Source organism: Tenrec ecaudatus, chromosome 12 (assembly GCF_050624435.1).
Source record: "Tenrec ecaudatus isolate mTenEca1 chromosome 12, mTenEca1.hap1, whole genome shotgun sequence".
NCBI lineage: Eukaryota > Metazoa > Chordata > Mammalia > Afrosoricida > Tenrecidae > Tenrec > Tenrec ecaudatus.
The window spans coordinates 135,771,905-135,797,263 of record NC_134541.1 but is presented as its reverse complement, the minus strand read 5'-3'; the positions used below and the strand labels follow the sequence as shown (position 1 = coordinate 135,797,263).

Below are 25,359 nucleotides of genomic sequence, written 5' to 3'. Positions count from 1 at the left end.
CACTGAGGTGGATGGACACCGGGGCGACAGCGATGAGCTCAAGCACAGGAACAATTGTGAGGATGGCGCCGCCCGGCAGTGCTTCGATCTGTTGGTCGCCGTGGGTCGCCACCAACTCCATGGGAACTCACAACAGCAGATCTTGTTTCAACTCATCCATTTCAGTCCCCTCAGGGTATCCTTGCTTATCCCACTCCCTCCCAGCGTGTCCGTTTCCTGTCCTCTTCCCTCCCTAACCCTCGGTCCTGGAGTCAACACTGCCCTGGAGATGGCAAACGGCTGATGATTCTGATGCACGGTCAGGTTCAGTTCTAGTCCTGAAGGGTGACTGCGATAGTTGACTGTGCCAGCCTGGCCGATAAACACAAGTAGGATTAACTGAAGGGCGGAGGGATAAATGGCTCGGTGAGCCTCGCCTTGCTCATTCTGTGCCTCAATTTAAAGGGGTACACTACCTGTGGGATGCCTAACCTGTGGACTGTGTCGCTGTAAGTCGAGGTCCTTTTAATCCCACACGATTGGGATGTTCGTCTCTGGAGCTGGGGACCGATAGTTGGTGACCTGCCTTGCTGTTTGCTGCCTGGGTATATATAGCCCGGCTCTCTCTACAGAAAGGGACTGGCAACTGGCGGCTCTCAAGCCTTAAAGGACTGCTAGTGTCTCATTGCTTTATAATTTAACTGTTAATTTCTTGTATTAGCTATCTGTATATAATTTAACGGTTTAGTTCTTGAATTATATATCTATCTTTATAAATATATTTATATATAATTACTAGCAATCTGGTTTTGTCTCTCTAGAGAACCCTGTCCAACACATTTACGAAGGGCCATAGTCTTGGGGCCCCCACCAGTCTCTGTCCAACCAATCATGAAAGCCTGGTCTCTTTTATGATTTTGAGTTCTGTGCCACACTTTCCTCCCACTCTATCCAGGCCCTTCGAATGCGCTCCCTTTCAGAGTAGTTGGTAATCTAGCCGGGCACCATCTAGCTCTTCTGGCCTCAGGGTTGTACAAGGTGATGCGTGTGAGGCCCATTGGGCCAGTTGGTTCCAGGTGTCTTTCAGTTTGCATCACTCTTTTCTCCTCCAGACTGGGAGAGAACGGCGTTTGCATCTCAGACGGCTGCTTACAAGCTCTGAGAAGTTTTCATAACTCTGCCCCCTGTATGTGCTACCATGTTCACAGTTATCTGCAGCAAAGGCGTGTGTACATATGCAAATATTCTCAATACTTTGATGCATTGCTCCTCCTTCTGGGCATTTGTTATCCTTTTTTATATAAATCATTTTATTGGGGGCTCTTTCAGAACTTATAACATTCCATACATCAGTTGCATCGAGCACATTTGTACATGTGTTGCCATCATCATTTTCTTTCTTTTTATTTTTTACCACATCGTTTTCAAAACATTTTCTTTCTACTTGTGCCCTTGGTATCAGCTCCTCTTTTTACCCTCCCAAGCCCACTCCCACCCTCATGAACCCTGAATAAATGATTTTTTTTCATATCTTACACCATCTCCTATTTCTTTTCACCCACATTTCTGTTCTTCATCCCTCTGGGGTGGGAGGTGTACTTCAATCATTGTGATCAGTTCCCCTTTCCCCTTCACCTTCCCCCTACCCTCATGATTCACTACTCCCATTACTGTTCCTGAGGGGTTTATCTGTCTTGGATGCCGTGTGTTGAGAGCTCTTATCTGTACCTGTGTGCATGCTCTGGTCTGGATTTGGAAGGCAGAACTGGGGTCATGATAGCATTAAAGAACTAGAGGAATGTTGTATGTTTCGTCGGTGCTATATTGCACCCTGGCTGGCTTGTCCCTTCCTTGTGACCCTTTATGAGGGGATGTCCAGTTGTCTACAGATGGGCTTTGGGTCTCCATTGGATCCCACTCATTTACATCAATGTGATTGTTTTGGGTCTTCTGATGCCTGATACCTGATCCCATCAACACCTTATTGTCCCACAGGCTGGTCACTTTGTTGCTTCCCTGCTAGATGGCTGCTTGTTTAACTTCCGCCCTTTAAGACCCCACGCGCTATATCTTTTGATAGGCAGGCACCATCAGCTTTCTTCACCACCTTTGCTTTGTCTTCAGTGAGCATGTGGGCTGTGCAGTTTCTTTATGGTCTTACCATCTTGCCTTTATACACACAATTCTATACCCGACCTTTCTTCTTACAGTTCATTAGCATTTGCCCACTTTGCACATTCTTTTCAAATATGTTTTTTAATGATTATATGTCATCAAATGAGCCAACTTAAATTCTTTCGGGAGCTCCCTGGTAAATGAATGAATAAATGAACAAACAAAATATTATCCCTAGTAGATGCTATAAAATCTGTTTTTTTCTTTCTTGGATACCCTTTTGACTTTGACAAACCATACTACAGTGAACATCTTTGTATAAGCCTTATTTTAGGTTTTGTTTCTGTTTTAAGGATAGATGAATAGAATTAGAATTAAATAGGGGCAGTTTATCTGAGACTTGTAAAAATTGCTTGAGAAAAATGCCCGAGGTGTGTGTGTGTGTGTGTGTGGTGTGTGTGTGTGGTGTGTGTGTGGTGTGTGTGTGGTGTGTGTGTGTGGTGTGTGTGTGGTGTGTGTGTGTGTGTGTTGTGTGTGTGGTGTGTGTGTGTGCGTGTGTGGTGTGCGTGTTGTGTGCGTGTTGTGTGCGTGGTGTGTGTGCTGTGTGTGTGTGGTGTGTGTGTGTGGTGTGTGTGTGTGTGGTGTGTGTGGGTGCTGTGTGTGGTGTGTGTGTGGTGTGTGTGTGGTGCGTGTGTGGTGCGTGTGTGTGCGTGTGTGGTGTGTGTGTTGTGTGTGTGTTGTGTGTGTGCTGTGTGTGTGCTGTGTGTGTGGTGTGTGTGTGTGTGGTGTGCGTGTGTGGTGTGCGTGTGTTGTGTGCGTGTGTTGTGTGTGTGTGTGTGTGCGTGTGTGGTGTGCATGTGTGGTGTGCGTGTTGTGTGTGTGTTGTGTGTGTGTGGTGTGTGTGCTGTGTGTGTGTGGTGTGTGTGTGGTGTGTGTGTGTGCGTGTGTGGTGTGTGTTGTGTGTGTGTTGTGTGTGTGTGTGGTGTGTGTGCTGTGTGTGTGTGTGTGTGGTGTGTGTGTGTGGTGTGTGTGGTGTGCGTGTGTGGTGTGCGTGTGTGGTGTGCGTGTGTGGTGTGTGTGGTGTGTGTGGTGTGTGTGGTGTGTGTGGTGTGTGTGTGTGGTGTGTATGGGTGCTGTGTGTGGTGTGTGTGTGGTGCTGTGTGTGGTGTGTGTGTGTGCGTGTGTGGTGTGTGTTGTGTGTGTGTTGTGTGTGTGTGTGGTGTGTGTGCTGTGTGTGTGTGTGTGTGGTGTGTGTGGTGTGTGTGGTGTGCGTGTGTGGTGTGCGTGTGTGGTGTGTGTGGTGTGTGTGGTGTGTGTGGTGTGTGTGTGTGGTGAGTGTGTGTGTGGTGTGTGTGTGGTGTGTGTGTGTGGTGTGTGTGTGTGGTGTGTGTGTGGTGTGTGTGTGGTGAGTGTGTGTGTGGTATGTGTGTGTGTGTGGTGTGTGTGTGTGATGTGTGTGTGTGTGGTATGTGTGTTGTGTGTGTGGTGTGTGTGTGGTGTGCGTGTGTGTGGTGAGTGTGTGTGTGTGGTGTGTGGTATGTGTGTGTGTGGTGTGTGGTGTGTGTGCGTGTGTGGTGTGTGTGTGGTGAGTGTGTGTGTGGTATGTGTGTGTGTGTGGTGTGTGTGTGTGGTGTGTGTGTGGTGTGTGTGTGTGGTGTGGTGTGTGTGTGTGATGTGTGTGTGTGGTGTGTGTGTGTGTGGTGTGTGTGTGGTGTGTGTGTGGTGAGTGTGTGTGGTGTGGTGTGTGTGTGTGATGTGTGTGTGATGTGTGTGTGTGGTGTGTGTGTGTGTGTGTGGTGTGTGTGTGTGTGTGTGATGTGTGTGTGTGTGTTCCCAGTGGAGAACACACTTCACCAGCAGCATGAGATTGGTGTTTTCCTTCCTAGAGTTTTGCTACTTTTTATACTCTCACTGATTCATATGACTGGGCGCTTTTCGGGGAGTTATCAGAGCCCTATGTATGTATTCTTTTATGAATGATCACTGAAATTGTTCGAACGTTTTATGAACCACATTTTTGAAACCTGGGACATAAAGACGTCCGTCTAGCCTGGCATTTGTACCGCTCGATGATTAATTTCATCTCACAAAACCTCACTGCCGCCGAGTCCATGCTGACTCCTAGCGCCCCTGTGGGCTTCCGAGACCGCCACTGTCGACAAGAGCACAAAGCCCAGTCTTTCCCTTTCGGAGCTACTGGTGGTTTCCAACTGCCGACCCTGCGGGTCACAGCCCGCTCTGTAATCGCTGCACCACCAGGCTCCCGCTGCAACCTCTTGGTAATTGGTAATTCATAGCTTTCTCCTTCTCACAAGGCATGGTAGTTTGAGGTTTCCCAGGCCGCAGGCATCAGAGTTCTCTGCATACAAGTTGGCTCGCTAGCTCTTTCCTGGCTCTCCCAAGAGGTAGGTTGGGAAGAACATTGTGGTTTGAGCCATGTGACTAGAGAATTCTTCTCAGGCATGTTTGCGGGTTTTGAAAGGTTTTCCGAACGCCAAAGGAAAAAAAACCCCTCTTTTTCTTGGTCCGCTTTCCTCAAATAGCTTTGAGGAAGAAAAGATCAAGTATTTTCCAAGGCTGTGTCTGAACCTCTTGTGATAGTGCATCGAAGCGGACGTTCTCGTCCTGTGGGGCTGAATTTCACAGGCCATCTTGAAAACCAAGCCTTATGTGTCTCCAAGGCTTGCTCTCTCTCTCTCTTTATTGGGTGGGGGTGTCCCTGTAAAATGCCAGATCCCCACATAGCCAGCATCAGGAGTTCTGAGGTTGTGTAAAGTCAGTCAGGCCTAAGCAAGGTCTGTCCATGGTTAGTCAGGCCACGAGACAGGCTTCAGAGAAACAGATGGCTTGGGGGACTCTTCCCTTGACCGTGGGGTGGGGTGGGGAGAAAAATCCACCTTATCGACTTGGACTGGAGAGCCCGCACTACCAGGCCTAAAAAAGTGCAGGTTTTCATGCGATTCTGGGAAGTCTAGCACATGTGGGGGACATTTTTCCCAATGTTGAGTAGAAAGTTTTGGGCTTCATGATTGTTCCAAACGCAGATGGTGATTTAGAAATGAAATGTAACGTATGCCATACCCTAGGTCTCTAATCCCAAAGGTAGAGCACATTTTGGTGAACAGACCCTGGGTGCCACAGTGGATCGATGCTGGGCAGCTGACGGAGAAAGTTTAGTGGTTCAGGCTTCCCAGGGGAACCTCGGGGGCAGGCCTGACACGATGGCTTCTTAAAGTCACAGCCTCGAACACCCAGCGGCTCCTTGGGTTCCACACACATGGGTGGGGGTGGGGGGAGCCGTGAGTTGAAGTCAACTTGACACCAGCAAATAATGACAACCGTGCCCTCTGGGTTCAACCTGAAGCCCTCGCCCCACCCCATAATTCCTTAGCCTTGTAAGACTTCCAGCCTCTCTGGGAAGCTTAGGGGCCTTGTGGATCCTTCCCTCAGAATTAGGAACACATAAATACCTAGAAGCTTACCCGTAATTCCAGTGGACTCATAGATACCTCTAAACCGCATCACGTTAAGGACTTGTGGGTTACAATCTCCTAGATCAAACAAACCCACTGATAGACTTTCATCGCAGCCCGCCGTGTCCAGATGTGCCTCTCTTCAGAGCCACAGGCTCACTCTGTCCCAGCAGACTTCTGTGTATCTCCAGCCGAATGCTTTCCAAACCCCCAAACTCAGTGCCCCACGTGGAGCTTACTGTCCAAGCTTGTTCCCTGATAGGCAGTAACTACAAGGAATTGAGCCCATCAAGTTCTGGAGCTGAGCCACAACCCAGACAAAGCATGGAGGCGAGGCTGTGTGATGGCTGGGGCCAGTGCGTACGGCGGAGGGCTGGAATCTTCAGACAGCGTAAGTCAAGCCAAACAGTACTGCAGAGACCTGCGTGCTAAACCTAACAGTGAGGTGAAAATCGTAACCAAGGATGAGTGAGTGAACAGGGAACAGCAAGTAGTCGAATGGAAAGCAGCTACCAAAGGGTTTGTCCATTTGGTCGTGTTCTCAAAGAACCAGTGCTTGCTTTTTATAGTTCTCTAAATGGTTGCGGCGCTATTTCTGCTCGTATCTGTGATTCCCCACTCTGATCTTTACATTCTGTTTTCTACATACTTCCGTGTTACTGTTTCCTTCTTTTTCTGGCTTCTTAAGGTGGGCTCTTAGGTCACTGGTTTTAGACTTTAGTCTTGCTTAATATGTACCTTGAAAGCTATGCTTTACCCTCTAAACACTGCTTTAGCTGCATCCCACAAGTAGATGTTCTATTTTCATTACCATTAACTTAAAAACATTCATTTACCCTGTGATTTTTGCCATTGACCCATGAATTACTTAGAACTGTATTGTTTTAGCTTCCAGATTTCTAAGGTTTTTCTAGCTGTGGTTATTGAATTCTTATTCAATGCTCCTGTGGCAAGATCGCACGCTCTATGGTTTCCATCCTTTTCAATTCACTGAGATTCATTTTTGCGGCTCAACGTATGTCTTATCATGTTCCATGTACCATTGCACAAGAAAAGAACCTTACCTCTTTATTTGTTAGATAAGCCCAGATCATTGCTAAGGCTCAGCTCTTCTTTACCTGGGCATATATTTTCATGGACATTATGACTGCCAACTTAGCTGGCTCCGGGTTCCTTTGTAGATCTGGTGGAGAGTGTGTATCTCTTCATTTTGGCAGGCAGTCAGCCCAGGGCCTGTCTGATCTTTCCTCATGGTTACGTCCAAGTTTGGCATCCTCCGCCAGACTCTCCGATGCCACTCCCCTGGAGGGACTTGCATCCCTGCCCCGACGTGGGAGAGCTGCACTCTGAACCGAGGTCAAGGTCTCCACCTATGGCTATTGTCTTCTCCCTTGTCCCCCCAAATAGCGTCTATTGATCGCGCTTGCCTGTGACAATAACTGCACCGTGGTGACCTTTCCACTTCCACGGGCCCAGAATCCTGCCTCTTGTATGTGGTATAGGTGTGAGTGGCGGGGAACAGAGGACACGCTCAAAATTGGTTAGCAGGAAAGATTCGACTTGAGGGTGACTCACTGACGTGTGGCTGTCGGGGGAGGGGATCAGCAGGGATGAGGAAGCTTCCAGGATGGGAAGCCAAAGCCGCCTCTAGGGTGGGAAAGAGGGAGTGCTGGTACCAGAGTTGCAGTCCAGACTCTGCTGTGGCCACCCAGTGGCAGGACAGAAGGGGAGTGGGTGAGTGCGCCAAGAGTGCCCTCCCTTGGCTCAGCTGCCAGCCAGAGCCAAGCGGGTCAGGCAGCACAGCCTGTGGCTGTCGGCCACGGGAACGCAGGGAAGGACAGAGCTGTCCCAGGGCAAGTGGCAACAGTGGCCACCCCAGCGAGGGTCTCATGATGTGGCAAGGCCAGGCAAGGAAAAGAGCTACTCAGGTATGTGGAAAGCCTCTGAGTACATGCCATTGGCTCCTTCTTCCTGGGGGGATACTGAGCTCTGTGAACACACAGAGCAGTAAATGCACACTCTGAGACGGGGAGGTCGAGGCCAGAAGTATTTCCTTTCTTGATACACGAGTCTGCCACTTACTCGATTCTAATAACCTAGGGAGCGCCGTTGGATGCTAATGGCCATTTTACTCCATTCCAGTGGTCGGTTGTAAGGAAGAAGCGGGTGACTATGAGTCAGACCCATCTGGACGCCACCCAACGACCACCGTCCGGTGAGATGTGAGGAGAGGCGGTGGAGGGCCCCAGGGTCCTGCAGTTCAATCAGGCAGGAATAGCGAGCATCGCTTTGGAGGGAACAGATTGGATAATGATCTGGATCAGTTCCTTCCTTGTGAGACGTTAGAAAAGATTATACAAGATCGGAAATGCTATCAATGGAAATGGAAATCCCCGACTAGACTCCAATATGGATCCCATCTCCATTTGTAATAAAGTAGGCGTGCCGGGAGGGGCAGATTATTTGATAAGTTACGTGGTTGAAACTTGCCACAGAGGATAAAAATAAGATCAAGATGACCTCCCAATCTCCATCCACCAAAATAGACCCCGAGTTTAGTGGAAATGTGACCGAAACAATGAAAACAGAACCAGAAGGAAATATAAAGCACTCAATTTTCGGAGCTTCTTCTGAGCACAAAAGCAATAAAGACCACACTGGGAACAGTAAAATTTTAAAGTCGTACAGTGTAAGCAGTCCCAAGTTTGAGAGGCAACACATGACCTATTTATTGTAATGTTTAACATATGGCAACCCCAAACTTCACTGCCTTGAAGAGTGCAGAGAGTCCTGTGAGCTCGCAAGAGCAGGGGGACACCGAGGGCCAAGGACATGAAAAGGCAACGCAGTCAACCACAGAGAGGGCCGTAGGTGAATGCAAATGAAAAGGACCAGGCACTCTTTTTTGCTTAGTCAGTTGTGGAATAGCCGGTGAGGGTGTCGTGAGATCGTCCTCTTTGTGTTCAAATCCTTTTTGGGAAAATGTTTCGTAACGGGGAAGCCTGTGGGAAACGGGAACCTCCTTTACTTTTGGTGGGAATGCAGCCCTGTACAGCAGCTGCCGGGAAAACCATGTGTGTGTGTGGGGGGGTGGTGGGCTCCTCACAGAATTAGAAACAGAGCGACCGTCTAATCCAACAATTCCACTCCTTGGTGTGTACCCCAAAGCCCTGGATGCAGAGACTCAAAAAGAGGCTTGTACAATAGCCCCAAGGTGAATATAACCTAATGAAAGCCCTCCAGCAGATGAGCGGAGGACCAGCAACGCAGCCCCCTACAGGGAAGCCCATTGTCCTGACCCTGCCTTCTCTTCATCATGCCCAAGGTAGATGCAGCTTTTAAAAGGAAAAAGAAAAACAAGCCAAAGCACTTGCAGCCTCAGTGTGATCTTTCTAGAATGTTCTTCACACATCGATTTTTCTAGCGTGGCTTTGCTGCCTGGAGCCAGTTGTTTCCTTCAAGACGCAGTTGAACAGAAGAGATTTCATAGCTGGGCAGTGCTTTCTTCAGAAAGCCATGGGAACTGTGCAGAGCTTTTCCTTGCAAGAGGAGGACCCAACGGGAGCGAGCGCGCCAACGCCAGCATCCCCTGAAGTGTGATCACAGGGCAGCCCGTCAGCAGAGCCGCCTCGGGAGTCTCAGCAGGAAGACGGGCACTTGCTCCACTCCCTGTGCCCCGTCTACTGTCCTCAGTCTGTCGTGCGTAACACAGACCACCGTAAAGACCTCCCTCCCTTCTTTCTCCGTTGGTCCGTGCCTCCTCCATCCAGGATATAAGGACAGTTGAGCGTCAGCTGCCCTCCGTGGGGAGCCGGGGGTGAAAGGAGACAGTGGGCCCTTCGCTGTCCTTCAGGGTGAGGAGGGTCAGCCAAGGAAGAGCTTCCGGTACCCATGGGAACAGATGGTGCTCTGGACGCTGCATTTGAAGGAGGATTTTCGAGACGAGCCTAAGGGCCCTATGGACAGATGACAGGTTTGGGGACTATTCCTGGATGGAGGGGTCACCGGACACTCGATCGGTACCATTTCCTTGGCACAGAAGTGACTCAGAATTCCTGGGTCATAGATGACATGGGCCCTTAATTTTACTGCAGCCAAAGCTTCGCCCCAGCCCCGTCTCACCCCCACTACCACACAGAAACTCCCACGTCTCTCTCCTGACACTGAAAGCTACATCGCCTCGGCTTCCTGCAGTCAGAAGAGGGGCCCGTTTCACACGATTGGATCTCAGTTCAACGTTCTGTCCATCTTGTGCAACTTCACCCAAAATTCCATCCGTGGAAACATTTCTTTTGCTCAGAAGCATTTGTGGACTGGACTGACCCATTTCTGAGCTGGTTATGTTTTTTCTTTCCTTCTTCTTGGTTTAAGAAATACAAATAACCTGTGTCTGGTTGTTTTCCAAAGAGGCTCTGGTAGGGTATTGGGTTATGTATGGACGGCTAGCTCCCAACATCCATGGTCGAACCCACCGGCTGCTCCGTGGGAGAACAGCATGGCTGTCTGCGTCTGTACAGATTCCAGGCCTCAGAAACCCACAGGAACAGTTCAGCTCTGCCCCCAGGACCATTACCAGCTGGAACCAGGGAGCTTGGGGTGTTTTTTGTTTTTTTTTTGAGTTGTTCTCTGAACACGACCGGTGAACTTTCCAGAAACCCAATCTGAGACTTTGCAAAGCTGCATAAATATTCTGAGACAAAAGAAAGCATGTACATGCACATGCTGTCAGCTGTTTTACAATATTTGTGTTTTAGAAATGATGAGTCTCCCCCGCCACCTTCTTCTGCAAACAAATCTGCAAAAATATTTGGAGAGAAACGCAAGTCTGTAAACGTGCATGTTATCAGCTGCCTCCCCATGTTCGAGTTTCAGAAAGAAAGTCTCTCAAGGGCTGTAAAAGCCCCGTGGGATGGAGCTTCAAATCCAGGAACCCGCCCGCCCTATGTTTCCATTTCTGGCTGAAGCTCTGCGCTCCAGCTGCCTGTGAAACCATTAACTCATCATTTCTCCAGGGCCAACAGCATATTACATTATTAAGAATAGTGATTGATACTGCCAACTAAAGAACAGCAGGCCACGTTTGGACCCACTGGAAGGAGAGGAGAGAGAGGTGGTAGTGGGGCAGAGGTAGGTGGGCCAGAGGTGGGCAGTCGAGTTTGCCTGCACAGATGGGAAGGAGAGGAGACCCACAGACGGTCCCCCTGCCCTGGGAGGCTGCTCTCCAGGCCAAGCTGGGAGTGCGTACACCACCAGGCTCTCACGTGGCACTCAGCAGACCCCAGGTCCTTGGTGGCTGCTGACTGAAGATTGATTGAGGGTCTTTTCCAGAGGGTAGTTCACAACCGGGCAGCTGGCTTCCCTCAGAGCAAGCAAGCCGTAGTACACGAGAGTGAGCAAACTGGCTCAAGACAGATGGCAACGCAGCCAGCTAATGGGATTACCCAAGGTCAGGAATACTGGAGGCGGATGTGAGACACCACCGTCGCCTGCCCAGAGTGCACAAGACCAAGCCAGCGGCAGTCTTTGGCCTGACACCATCTCTGACAGCTTCCTCCGCCACGTCTAAAAGCGGTTTTTTGACTCTTGGGGGATGAATCACTCTCTGGACAGATCTGTTCCATCAGAGACCAAATCTTCATCACGGGAGGTGGAATTCTTTCTGTACTCCGCAGGCCTCCTCCTTGCCTTCAATACACGGTTGCTTATAAAGGAGAGCCCTTTTATCCCCAGAGAAGATGGGCTCTGGTGTCTGCTGTCAGGAGGAGATGCCTGCGGAAAGCAGGCCTGTCCATCTTTCCCCAAAGAATCGAAGCCTTCTAGCATTTTCCTTTGTGTCCTTTGTCATGTATCCGCTATCAGTACTTCCAGCCTTCCTGCTGGCTGTGTCGAATGTGCTGCAGGTGGAAACCATGTCTGTAGACTTGGTGGGAACTGTGTGGCCTAGAGCGGATTGCCAGGAGGCTGGAGGACTGGCCTGCAGGGAATGGTTGTAACCCGGGGTTAGCTGCTCCAAGACATTGTGGTTACATCTCAGTTGGCAGCTGTCACTAGGGGACACTGTGGTGACGGTGGAGATGGGGTGGGCTGGTAGGTCAGCTCCTAGTTAATCTTGGTAAGAAGTGGCTTGAGGACCAACAACTAGGATGAGGCTCTGCTGCATCATCCTTGAGCCAGTGCTCAGGACCACGGCTGTCTTGGATTTACCAAACTTCAGGAGTGCCGCCCCCTCCCCCTCTCCGTGTTCTAGGTAAGACTGTATTGGAGCGCCTTCAAACAGCTCGTGGAAACATGGAACGGAAGGAGATTGGCATTTCCCCACTTTTGAAGTCCCTCTTGGGTTGCTAATGGCCACGAAGCCAGGCCCAGCTCCTGGAAACCCCCCACCCCCACCGCACCCGCATGACAGGTAGAAGTGCTGCCTGACCCTGTGCCATCCTGTGTTCCGTTCCAGATGGAACTCCTGGGATCACAGGGTTGTCCTTGGCCGGATTTTTGGAAGTAGATCACCAGGCCTTTCTTCCTAGTCTGCTTTAGTCCGAAAGCTCTGCTGAGATCTGTTCTGCATCAGAGATGTTCACATGCCAGAAGCCCCAAACTCAGTGCCGTTAAATCCATGCCGAGGACAGAGCAGAACTGCCCCTGTCAGTTTCCAGAGCTGTGGGACCTCTCTACGGGGCAGAGAGCCCACCTTTCTCCTGCCGAGCAGCTGATGGGTTCCACTTGCTGACCTTCCAGGCAGTGGCCCAGTGCGTGTGCACCCCACCCCCAGGGCTCTCTTCAGTAGATAGATGGCGGGTCCCGAGGGGGCTTCAAGACATCCATGGGGAAATCCCATGACCTCTCCATTCCATTTTCCCACCAGCTTTGGAAGCCTCCTTGGATATGTCACCCCCAAAACACTGGAAGCTAACCTCGGCCTAACCCCCAAACCATCAGGTACTGTCTACCTTCCTCTCTGTGGGAGTCATTGCCCAGGCCCCGCAACGAGGGGGCTACCTGCCCTGCCCCACGGAAACCACACCGCACGCTCCACTTGCCTTTTGGCCTTCTGGAATGTTCTGCTCTGAGGGAACGAAGAACAGTGCGGTCACTTGCCTCTGTACCTCGATGGACAAAAGACCCAGGAAGGCTTTACAAGGGTGGGAAAAGGGGAAACCCGGAAAGCCACCCCCGTTTCCCCTTGACACTCGGAGACACTTCTCTGAGGCTCCTGGAATCTTCCAGCTGGGAATGATCAGGGCTTCCAAACCCCCTTCATCTTGCAGTTGAGTGACTGAGACCCAGAGGGAGACGTGCCTGCCGGCATGACTTAGAAGAAGCACGGTCGCAGACAACAGAAGGACTGTATCCCTACAACATAGACTGTATCCCTAATGGTAACCCATCGACTCCCCTAATAAACCTTGTCATCTTGAAGGAAAGCAAGCAAACATACAAAAACAGCCTAAGCTCCTTTCCCCACTCTTGCAGATAATTTTACTCTTCCTCCTGAATCGGCTGTGCCCAGAGGCCTTCCCAACCCCATGATAACAAGTTTTTTCTCAATAGATGCATGAGCCCCACACCACACCATCATCCCTAGCACTTTCTCTCACACCTCACTTCAGTCTAAGGAAATCCAGAAAACAAAACAATTCCAGGATCCCGGCACTTCCTCCCACCTCCACTGATGCCTCCTGAGGTCAGCCACCACCAATCCTCTGGGTCACCACAGCGCGCTCCCCCTGCCCCCCCCCTTTCTCCGCCCCCTTCCACAGGCGACTTGTGACCCAGCAGCAGGACAAGCACCTTTGAGATGGAGGTCCAGCCAGGAGCCCCTGCTGTGGACCGCCATTTCCCTACCCTGGACACATGGCTCCGGTTTTCCCTGCTCCCCCTGTTCAAAGCGAAGAATCCCAGTATAGGCAGACAGGAAAAGGGTAGCCCTGCCCGGAGTGCTCAGACTTCCGAACTCTCAGCGAGCAGCCTCTGAGAGTGGGGACGTAGCTCTGTTGCCAAGCGCTAACCACAAGGAGTCAGGAAGAGGGCCCCTCAGACCTGACTGATGCAAATCTATATTGTAATATACAATGCATTGTATGTATAAATGTATAAATACTATATAAAAGATACATAATATATATGTATATGTATTTTATGCAAATATACATATGCATTAAAACGGGGAGGGATGAGGCTGGGATTGGTCAAACTCCTGTAAGCTTCAGCTGGCAGGGCCTTGCCTTGTTCATTCCCCGTGCGGCTGAGGCCAGTGTCTGAGGCGGGGTGGCTCAGGAAACCGGGACGTGTGCTGCAGGTTTAGGAAGTTGGTCCCCTTGTGGTTGTATCGTCATATCTGTGCTCACTCCTGGCGACCCAACGTGTCTTAGACTGAAGCACCACCCAGCCGGCTCCGGCTTCACAGTCAACCCATCTCGTCAAGGTCTCTCTCCTTTTCGCCGCTCCTCCTCCGCGTCGCCAAGCATGGCGTCCTTGTCCGGCAGGACGGCCGTGGTTTGGGCCCGTTCTGTTCTCAGTTTGGGAGAGTAACTTAGTCCCCGGATGTGGCATCGTACTAGCACCTTCCTCAAGGGATGATGAGATCGGAAGCACCGACTCAACAGCATTGCTTTGTGGTTCGTAGGCGCCCAAGAGCCCTCAGTCCAGCAGGCTGACTTGTAGCTCGTCATCTTTAGCTGAGTGCTTGAGATGGGAGGGTCCGTAGAAAGGTCTGGATGGAGTACCTGGCTTGTGGCTGGCGCCGCCTGCCGAGAAACACCGCTCGTGGATGCAGGGGACGTGCCATTCGTGGCCTTGCTGCGCTTGGAAGCCTTGCAGCGCCTGCGTGCCTGCGAGCTGCGTAGGAACTGCTTTGTCCCTGGGAAGCATTCGTGTCAGAAGTTGACAGGCCTCGCTAGCTCTTCAGGCAGTTGCTCCCTGTAGGATACTGACCGGAGGCCATCCCCGGGCAACGTCCCACACTTTTCTGGATAGAGCATTGATCTGATGTCTTATTCCAGCCCCTTCGACATTTTTATTACATTTGCGGCACCGTACACTTCCTCCCACCCCTTTAGATAAGGCTCACCTCCCTGGGTCTGCCGGGGAAGGAGCTTTTAAGTTAAAGAGTTTCACGTACCCACTCTTACTCCGTATTGTGCCTCATTGGTTTTTACAACCAAACACGGAGAGGGAGGTCTAACCATGGAGAATGTGGTCGGAGCTCTCTGCTCCCATAAAGAGTGGCAGCCTCCTACACCACAGGAGCAGCTGTACTCTGGCCTCTAGGGGGCTCTGTGAGTCAGAGTCCACTCCGTGGCACAGAGGGTTTATCACCAGCCAGGGGTTAAGCATTAGGCTGCTGAAAGGTCGATGGTTCAAACCCACCAGCTGCTCCACAGGAGAAAAATGAGGCCGCATGCTCCTGGAAGTTCACAGTTCTGGAAGCCCTCAGGGGTAGTTCTGCTACCGTTATTCAGGTCAATTCGAGTCAGAATCGACCTGACAGTAATAAGTCGTTTTTGGTTTTGTGTTTTCCTAATCTAACGGTTGGTAGATCTAACCCAGCTTGCAGCTCCACGGAAGAAAGGCCTGGCAGTCTGCTTCTGCCAACTGCTCTGAGAACACTCTGTGGACCGGTTCTCCCCTGTGACATTCGGGGTCTCCAGGCATTGGGGCCAACTCATTGGCACCTAATGACAGGGCAGCAGCGAGACACTCGCCATGCCACCCCATACACAACACACACCCAGCACATACATAACACACAACACACATAACATATAATATACACATAGCACAACACACAACACACAATACACACATAAGACACACCACACATAACACACATAACATAGCACACAACACACATAACGACACACAGCACACACATACAACACACAAGCGTAACACACCACACAAGCACAACAAACACACATAACATACAGAATACGCACATCTCACATAACACAAAAGAGCAAGTTTAGAAAACACCACCAACCGTTGGCTTAGGAAATGGCACTGTGGGGGTCCCTTCATGTTCTCCCCAACGCCAGTCCTGTGGTGTTCTGTTTCCATGTCCTCCAGACCTGTGGGCACCAAGAATTTCCAGTGACTCAGAGTCATTGTGTACAACTTTTATTTGGAGTTTTTCTGCTTTATTTTTAATTTTTTGCTATTACAAACAATGTGAAACAAACATCTTTGTTCTTAAAGAAGTGTTTTGTTTTTAAATGTTTAGCCTTAAGCTCCTGGGTTCATTTGCTTATTGAATGTTGTTATTAGAGGCCAATGTATATACAGATGGCAAATTGAACTGTCACACAGAGCCCCTCCCCATAAGTGCTCTCCACAGCAAGAAGTACAAAATCACCAGCCCTTCAGAAGTCCCCCTCCTGCCTCTCCCCAGTGCAGCACCTCCTTTCTCTATAGCCTAAAAAGTGCCCTCATTCATACACCAGAGCCCTCTGGTAGTGTTAGAAGTTGGGCTCCTAACCACAAGGTCACCGGTTCAAACCCACCAGTCATTCCTCAGGAGAAACATGAGGCTCTCAGCTCCGTGGCAGAGTTTCGGCCTCAGGAACCCTCAGGGGCAGTTCTACTGTGTCCATGGAGTTGCGAAGAGTCAGAATTGACTCAATGGCACAAAGTTTAGGTTTTAGTTAGTTGTTTTTTTAATAGATGGATATCCGGATTCTCTTTCTAAGTTCCTCAGAGTGATTCTGTCTCGGCATGCATTGATGCTGAGCCATGACAAGGCAGACACCGTCTCTGTCCTGAGGAGCTGAGACCCAGGCTGAGCAGCCGGTACACACTGTGGAACCCAATGCCCAGTAAAGAACCCGGGCCCAGCCTTGCAGAGTGAGATGGGCGTCCTCTTCACGCCCTGTTCCCCAGCAGGCAAGTGAGCGAGTCTCCTGCTCGCCCTTTCACAGAGAGCTTTGGGTGCTCTTCCCAAGAGGGGTGCCCCAAACACCCCCTGCCACCGAGTCGGTGTGAACCCATGCTGACCCTGCAGCTCAGGATGGAACTGGCCTTGCGGGTTTCCCAGGCTGCACCTCTTTGCGGGAGGAGGGGTGCTGGGGAGGGTATCACCGAGGGCTGATCCGCATGGGCAGGGTTCGGCCGAGTCCTGGGAGAGCTTTTCTGACACATCCGTAGGCTAGAGGTTCTCGTGCTTTCCTGTCCATCTTGAACACCTGGAAAGAATCTTCCAAGATCCATTTCCTGGCTCTCTTCCTCCTGGGATTGGCGCCATGTTGTCTTTCTCCACACTCCTCTCTTCTGGTTCTCCGTTTCCATTTTAAGAATCAAAATGTCCTTCTCCCCCCTTTTGGCTCCCCTCACCCCAAAGTAAGCTGGAGGTGGGGTGCACCTGCCCACTTAGGTGGCCCTTCTCACTGCTGGGGAGCCCGCTGGTGGCACAGGCTTCCTGCCGGCTCGTGTGCTTACAAAACCTACATGCACAACTGCCTACCGGACCTTCTCAACACAGTGTTGTCTCACAGGGTGTACCCTTCGCCCCTCCCATTGTTCTCCTCCTCCTCCTCCTCCTTCTTCTTCTCCCCTCTCACCTCTCTCTCCATACAGGTGCATTAGCTGCCTGTCCCTCTAGCTGCTATGTTAGCAAGGCTGTTGTTCAGTTGTTGTTGTTGTTGTTGTTAAGGGACAGTCGGCTTCGTTCTGCTTTCCCCCATCACCCACGGCCATTTGTAACACTTCCAAATTGTCACGGTGAGACACCAGACTCAGCTCTGCTGGAAAGAAAAAAAAAAAACGTTTTCTTTCTAGCAGATGAGACGAGGTTGCGTTCCCAGCCCGCTCCACGCCCCATGCTGCAGTGCCGGGCTTCGCAGGCGCAGCAATAAAGGATTTGAGGGGAAACCGCAGGCTTAAACCTGCCCTCTAAGTCAGCACGCTTGTTTGTGACAACCTCCAAGAGGTTACATCCTGAGAGTTCTTTAGCCAAACCTTCCGCCAGGCCAGGCGGCTAATTTTCTGCTGCCCAGGACTCGGCTCCTGGTCTTAGGGAGCTTAGTCTCTGCCTTCCTTATGAATTTACAAAGAGCTGCCACACACCCAGGGAGAGATCCCAGTGTATGCAAATTGGACCTCCTGGGGCAGGAGATTGGAAACAACTCTCTAATACTGATCTTGGTTACAGAACTATGGGGCTTCATTTTACCAGTGCGGATCCCAAACCTATATCCCAGGGTTCATGAGGAGCCCTGGTTATGCGTGGAGCTGCTAACAGGAAGGTCAGCAGTTCGACTCCACCAGCTGCTCCTCAGCAGAAAGGTGAGGCTTCCTGTAAAGACATGAAGCCTTAGAACCCACACGGCAGTTCTACTGGGTCCTACAGAGATGGCTGTAGCGATGTTAACACAGCCCACGGGCGGACGCAGGCAGCACGTCACCGTCATCCAATTCACGGAAGAGAGCATGTCTGTTGAATCCCGGGACTCGGGGAAAACAAGAAGCATCTTGTCCGACAAAACCTGCTCCTCCAGCAGCGGGTGAGGGGGTGTTTGATAGGTAAGGAGAAGGGGACTTTCAGGAAAGACTCAAAGCATCAGGGTTCATGAAGAAACTGACAATCCTGGTGGAGGAGATCGTCCACTGTTGTGGCCGGCCTGGACACCAGCCAGCGGATCCTCAGAGCATCCTTCTTCCTGAGTGTGGGCTTCCAGGGGAGCTGGGTTCATGTGTCACGTCCAGAGGGAAACAGCCACGGTCTGGCCGTGCATCAGGAACTCCAGCCGAAGGACGCAAGGACCGGACGGAAACAGGCGAGGGACATGGGTGGAGCCCCGGCGAGATGTGACCCTGGCAGGCCGGGTGCGGCATCCGCCGTCTGTCCAATTAGCCAGCGGTCTGAACCAGCTCTGCAGCTTCCTCTTGCCTTTCCAGATCACCGCAGCACAATGGTCCCTCGCATTTCTGTGACTTCCAGGATGAACTTGACACTATCCTCCCTCCTTGGAGGGGAAGAAAACTGCTGCTAGTTTTGACTTTGAGAATGGACATCATTCCTACACCGAATTTCCCGGTCTCTGAAAGCAGTATGCCTGTCTCCCTGTTCATTTCGGTCAGCTGTCATTTCTTTCTCAGAGCTCTGGTGGCGTAATGGTTATGCATCGGGCTTCTAACTGCAGTCAGGAGTTCAAAACCACCAAGCACTCCGCTGGCGAAAGACTAGCCTTTCTACTCCTGCAAGGAGTTACAGAGTGACCATGAATTCTCCCAGGACCCCCGGCGCCTCCTTTCCCCGTAATGGCCTGGGGTGATCTGCCAGAAGGGTGCATTGATCCAGAAAACCCCACAAAATCATGCAAATCTTCGGGTCCATTTTACGAACACCCATGAGACTGCCCAGGCCATCAGGCTATGGATATCTGGAAAGCCCCCAGATATCTGAAAGATGCCACTCTGCAGACGCAGCGTGGGTCCTTCCGACGTCCCAGTGGTGGCGTTGGTGGGTGTGCCCAGGCTGAACAGTGGGGCTGGACCCAGGGTTGGTGGCCCAACAAGAGTGCTGAATTTTTGCTCCACAAGCTTAAAAATGGGGAGCGTCATGCTGAACGTGGGGTTTAGATGTGGATTCTCTGGTCATTGAGCACAACCAGGTGAACAAAGCCCCCAGGATGCACTGCTGGTCATACAGAAGTCATGGTCAGATGAACCCATCCATGAGCTCCCGGCCACATGGAAATGGTCCCGATGGAAAAGGAGCATGGTTCTTCAGCCAGACAAGGAGGGTGCCCAGACGGAAAAGAGTCTTGGCGAAACTGCAGACGTAAAACAAATGACTTGGGGGTCAATTCAGCTTCAAATCAAAGTTAAAGTTGAAGCAGGGAAATAAAAAGAGTTAGACAGTATTGGAAACCCACAGGGGCAGTTCTCCTCCGTCCCACAGGGTCGCTGTGGGTCAGAATTGACAAAATGGCAGTATGTTGAGTAATTTCTTTTAATAATATTGTATAGGTAGTACCGATGAAGAACACAGCTTTCCCCCGGGTCCTGGATGCTTCCTCCCCCCAACTACCATGATCGGAATTCTACCTTGCAGGGCTGGATAGGGCAGAGGTTGTACACTGGTGCATATGGGGGCTGGAGGCACAGGGAATCCAGGGTGGATGATACCTTCAGGACCAAGGGTGTGAGGGGCGATGCTGGGAGAATGGAGGGTAAGTGGGTTGGAAAGGGGGAACTGATTACAGGGATCCACGTGTGACCTCCTCCCTGGGAGAGGGATGGCAGAGAAGCGGGGGAGGGAGACTCCGGTTAGGGCTAGATATAACAAAATAACGATGTATAAATTAACAAGGGCACGTTGGGAGGGGGGAGCAGGGAGGGAGGGGAAAAAAAAGAGGACCTGATGCAAAGGGCTTAAGTGGAGAGCAAATGCTTTGAGAATGATTGGGGTGGGGAATGTATGGATGTGCTTTATACAATTGATGTATGTGTATGTGTGGATTGTGATAAGAGTTGTGTGAGTCCCTAATAAAATGTAAAAAAAGAAAAAATATTGTATAGTTGTCTCTGTTAAGGTTTTATGCATCTTTTATGAGATGAAGACTTAAGTACGTGGTGGTTTTAAAATGTCTATAAATGGTATAGATTTCTTAATTACGTACTGCTGGTATTCGAAGTTTTATTACTTTTTATATTGACAAGCTTACAGTTTTTTTAACTGTCAGATTTTACCAGGTGAAATCTAAAGCATCTATCATTTTAAGGTGGCCCGGAGCTTCGAGGGTGAAAGACAAAGCTTTCTACTCCCATGTGGAGTTGGAATGTAGGAAACCCACAGGAGCAGTTCGACCCTGTCCTAGAGAGTCACTATGAGTCGGCATCGAGTCGATGGCCATGAGATCGAGACCTTCAGAGCTCGGCAGCTAACTGAACGGTTGGCTGTTTGAACCCACCGGCCACTCCGAGTAGGAAAGATGGGGTCCTCTGCATCCCTAAGGATGTCCAGCCTTGGAAGCCCTTGGGGGCTTTTCTGCTCTGCGCTAGATGGTCACTGTGAATTGGAATCTACAGCAGTGGGTTGGGTTTGGGTTAAGATGCAAATCATCCTGGAGATGGGTGGGGTGGTCTGTGGAGTAGAGCCAGTTTGGTATGAAGGCCGGAGTTGTAACGCTGGAAAGTTCAGCGGGAACCAGGGAGGGGCCTTTTGCTACACTGGTTGCTGCAGAGACCTGGCCTGGCCTGGCTTTCTCCGGGAATGTTGGGAGGCTTTTGTTTCTCCCCCAGATTTCCTGGGCCCGCTCCCAGCCAGCCCCCACCAGAGACCCTCAGACAAATGGGGAGCAGGGCTTCCGAGGAAAGGGAGCCGGCACTGTGGGCCCCCAGGCCTCCCAGAAGGAACTCCCATCAGGCTTGCTGCCTACAGCTCACCCCTGCTTTGTTTCTCCAGGTCTACAAAGGCGAATTCCAGCTCCCCGACTTCCTGAAAGAGAAACCCCAGGTACGGTCTCCACGTCCTTGTCTGACACAACAGGTAGACGCTTGTCCTGAAGCCACCTGCTTCAACAGAGAAGCAGAGGGCTGGAGAGCCCTGGTCCCAAGGTTGGCCGCTGGTCCCCGTTGGTTTGAGCAGCTCCTCGCCCACAGCGTAGCTGCAGAGAGTTTTGCTTCTACGTGAAGCCAACGGCTTCCTGACAGCAAACAGCTGCCGGCCGAGGTGGCCTGACAGCCAAGGCGCCAGCCCTGGTGATGCACCCTGGCCTGCTGAGACTGGGCTTCACACAGAAATGCAGCGGGCCTCCGCCTTTCTCCTTCCATGCAGAGCATAGCAGACTGTGGATACTGGGATGCCCATGGCCACACACACACCCCCCCCCAGCTGGCAAGGAAAGCGAGCCTGGAGCTCGAGACCTGTGTACACGAAACTCAGTCTGGAGTCAGTCCTGTCATGGCGGGCGCTCATGTGCCAAGTATGTGAAGGACAGAGAAATGGGGAGTGAGTGACAATCTCTGCCATCCCCAGAGCTCTCGGGACGATTTGAGACCCGGACCTGAGGGCATCAGTGGGTGTCCCTCTGGCACAGTGGCTGGGCTGCTGCCTTGAGGTGGCTGCCCTCCTCCCCCAGAGCCGGCTCGTTCACGGGTCGTGAAGGCTTAGCACTGGGCTTGGGTTCTAAGATTGTTCCAGAGCCGCCTTACTGGGCTGCTGGAGACTGGTGGAACCCTGAGACTCTGGCCCACGGTCGTCCTTTAAGCCTAGAACTGAATTCTCTCTCTCTCTCACACACACACACACACACACACACACACACGATAGACAGGCCTATATGGTGAAGAGTGGCAGACAGGAAAGAAAACAAAAGACAGCTCTCGGTGTGTGTTGGTGAGGGACCTCGGTCAAGGCTGCTACAAGCCTGATGTAAAGAGGCCAGCCTCTCTTTAGAGACGCCGAGGCTCACGGAGGGGGGGCTGTCTTTCCTAAAGCGACTTGTCTCTGGGAACAGCGAGCTGCCAGCGGTTGGCACATGTCGCTTGCCACTGCCATGCTGCTTTCCAGGCAGGATCTTAGCAGCATGTACGCTTTAACCCACCCCCTCGTTTACTCCATTCATTCAACAAATGCCGTGTCTTTTCTGAGTGAGGAATTGGAATAGTCCTCAGGCACCATCGGTAAGAGAGAACTCCGGGCCTCGGGAACTCCCGAGCCTCTGGCAAGCTGATGTGCTCTTCCAGACCAGGAGAGGCCAGGACGGGCGGTGGGAAGTCCTGGGAAAGGCTGTGGTCTCCTGCCCCAGACACCTGGCTGAGTCGTGAACGGGGAGTGGTCCTTCACCAACGATGGGAAGGAGGGGCTGTCTGGAGGGGTGTCAACTCAAAAGGAAAGACCGGGCAGTGGATCAGGGTGATGTTCGAATGACATGATGATCGAAGACCACGTCACTGAACTGTACATTGGAAGAATGGCAAACTGACAAGTGTTTTATTCCGTAAATGTGCACCATGATTTTGAAAAGTCGGCTGGTTTGCACATCAGTGAAGGAGGAGAGATAGGAGATTTGAAACTCACCCCCTACACAAGAGGGAGCACCCCTCCCTCACAGCCTGCACAGAGGGAGCACCCCTCCCTCACCCCCTACACAGAGGGAGCACCCCGCCCTCCCCGCCTACACAGAGGGAACGCCCCTCCCTCACTAAACTAAAAACTCCCTGCCATCAAGTGGGTGCCAACTCCTGGTGAGCCTCCAGGACAGTGAAGCTGCCCCTGTGGGCGTCCAAGGTGGTCGGTCTTTACAGGAGCAGAAAGGGTCTTCATTCTCCGAGGGACAGCTGGTGGTTTCGACCCCCGAGCTTGCAATTAGCAAAACCCACTGAGACGGCAGCATGCCGTGCTCGACCCCACAGCCGACACGAAAGCCATTTCCAGCGCTAACCATGAAAGGCCAAAGGAGAAAGGTTAGAAGAGAATGGGGGAGCTATTTTCATGGCCTTACGAGGGGAAGCTTTCTCAAACAATACTTCAGAGATGTGGATCAGCCTCGGATCGATCATTTTTAAATGGCTATATTGAGCCGCAGGCAGCCCTGGGGCTGCTTCAGCTAAGTGCTGGGCTGTTGTTGACCACAGGTCGGAGGCTGGAGCGTCACGGGAGAAAGATGGGCTGTTTGGAAACCCCTGCAGCGGTTCTCAACCTCTGGGTCACGACCCGTTTTGGGGTCGAAAGACCCTTTCACAGGGGTTGCTGAGTCATCACAGTAGCAAAATGACAGTGGTGAAGTGGCAATGAAAATCATGTTACGGTTGGGGCTCACCACCACATGAGGACCTGTCTGAAAGGGTCGGGATGTCAGGAAGACTGGAAACCCCTGGTTTACAGCTGCACTGAGTCAGAATCAACTTGACGGCGCTGGGGTTTTTTGTTGAGTGACATTAACACAGAGAATCTTTACTTACTAAAAAGCATCATCAGAAACGTGAACAAGTAAACTACGTGGGAGAAGACACTTGAACCAATCCCTGCTCTCTAGATCACTCCTAGAAACGAAGCAGTAAGAAAAAGCCCGTGGAAAATGAGCCAGACCATCAACAGAGATGCAGCTCAAAACCAAGAGGGACCTGCCAAACCCCCCCCCCCCCCCAGGTGGCTCCGATTCAAAGGAAAAGAGAGTAAGGTGACCTTGGAAGACTTGACTTGTCTACCCTGCCGTGGTGGCACTGAGACCCGGTCAGGGGCTGGTCTGTTAGCACAAGGTCTCCTGCAGGAGCAGCGAGGCTGGCTGCTCCCTTGAAGTTGACAGTCCCACAAACGGTAGGTAGGTGGCACTGTGCGTGGGAATCCACTCAGTGGCAGTGGGACCCACCCCTTGCTGCTGGTGAGCCTGCTCAGGGGGCCCACCGGGACCTTAAAGCATCTTTCTCTTCCTCTGCAGACCGAGCAGGTGGAGTAGCCGCACCCAGAGCCGTGTCCTCGCCCGGAGGAGAGGTGAGGGCCGGGACACCGGCCGAGGGGACCGGGAGTGGGAGAGAGCGGCACGCCCCAGGGTCAGCGACCTGGGCTGCAGTCCTGAGCACATGACTTAACTCTCTGCCCGGACCTGCTCATCTGTTAAATGGAAATAGTGTTCCCAAGAGAAGGGTGGAGACCATGACTGTGTGCTAAGAGCCCGATATACAGGGAGGAGCCAGCGTGGTGTAGCGGTTACGCAGTTCAAAACCACTAGCCGTCCCACAAGGGAAAGGCAAGCCTTTCTGCTACCATAGAATTACAGCCCTGGAAACCTATAGGAGCAGTTCTATCCTGTCCTGTGGACTCAACTCGCTGGTAGTGAGTTTGGGTGTTTTGTTTTTTGTTGTTGTTGTTCCGTGGCAGGAGGCCATCATTTGGGAGGGGGCTGGCATGCCCTGGCTGAGAGGAGGTGGCCCCAGGTGATGCTGTGGCAGCTGTTCTCATGCTGGCCATCCCCCTGCCCTAGGCTGGGTGGGAGCCGGGGACCCTGGCAGTGCCCGGGGCCACCACGGTGCTGGTGCAGAGAGAAAAGACACCTAGAACCCCACTCTGCCTGTTCACCGTAGGAGAGACGGCGGCCTCTTCCCGGAACAAGAAATGTCTAGGACTGGCTGTCATGGCACCCAACTGCCATCGGTGGACGTCTGTGCCATGGGCGGCTCTCCAGTTCCTGCCTGGAGTCAGTGGGGCTGCCATGGCCTGGTGGCCGGTGATGGGCCAGCCCTTGCATATGGAGCCCCAGCAGATGTCTGCTTCCTGTGCCCACCGCCCTGGTCCTCGTCTTTGCTTAGCAGATTCCAAAGTGGGTCTCCAAGGGGAGGGTCAAGGAGTGGGCTCCTTACAGCAGGAAGGGGTCTGCTTCTCATGGAACCTTCCCTCTGTCTGTCCGTCTCCCCCTCCCCCCCGTGTGTCCATCTCCCCTAGCCTGTTGAAACGTGCTGATGTGGGTCTTGTTTGGTGTCTTGGTGTCGTAATTATGCCAATAAGCTGTTGTCTGTTGGGGAGCCACTGCCTACACTTACAATGGATTGATTTTTGTATTTTATTTTTCAAAATAAAAGCTTTCGATGTGAAGCATTTTAGCGGCCTCCGAGTCTCTCTTCCCTATCCAGTGGGGACAGCAGCCAGTTCCTGCAGGGGGTTCTGCTGGGACTCCTCTGTGCGTCCTCTCTGCTCTGGGACCCTTGAGGGTCAGCTGTGGCTGCCCCCCTCTCTCGGCATCCTGGTCTGTGGCACGCAGACTGCCTTATCTGCAGGGCCTGGTAAGTGGCTGCTTCCAGAGGCCATTGTTTTGGAGCCCAGAATGATCATTCGAAATTCCCAGTTATGACAGGCATT

General features: G+C 51.8%; 1 protein-coding gene across 1 annotated transcript in view; it reads left to right on the top strand.

Moving 5' to 3' along the window:
- TPST1 (tyrosylprotein sulfotransferase 1) overlaps positions 1 to 25,098 on the top strand; it is a 77,167-nt gene extending 52,069 nt beyond the window's left edge. Inside the window, exons 4-6 of the mRNA XM_075565013.1 lie at positions 20,968 to 21,018; positions 23,945 to 23,997; positions 24,588 to 25,098. Coding sequence (XP_075421128.1) covers positions 20,968 to 21,018; positions 23,945 to 23,962 — 69 coding nt within the window. The 3' untranslated portion in view covers positions 23,963 to 23,997; positions 24,588 to 25,098. The remainder of the gene's footprint in view (positions 1 to 20,967; positions 21,019 to 23,944; positions 23,998 to 24,587) is intronic.
- The last annotated feature ends 261 nt before the right edge of the window (positions 25,099 to 25,359 follow it).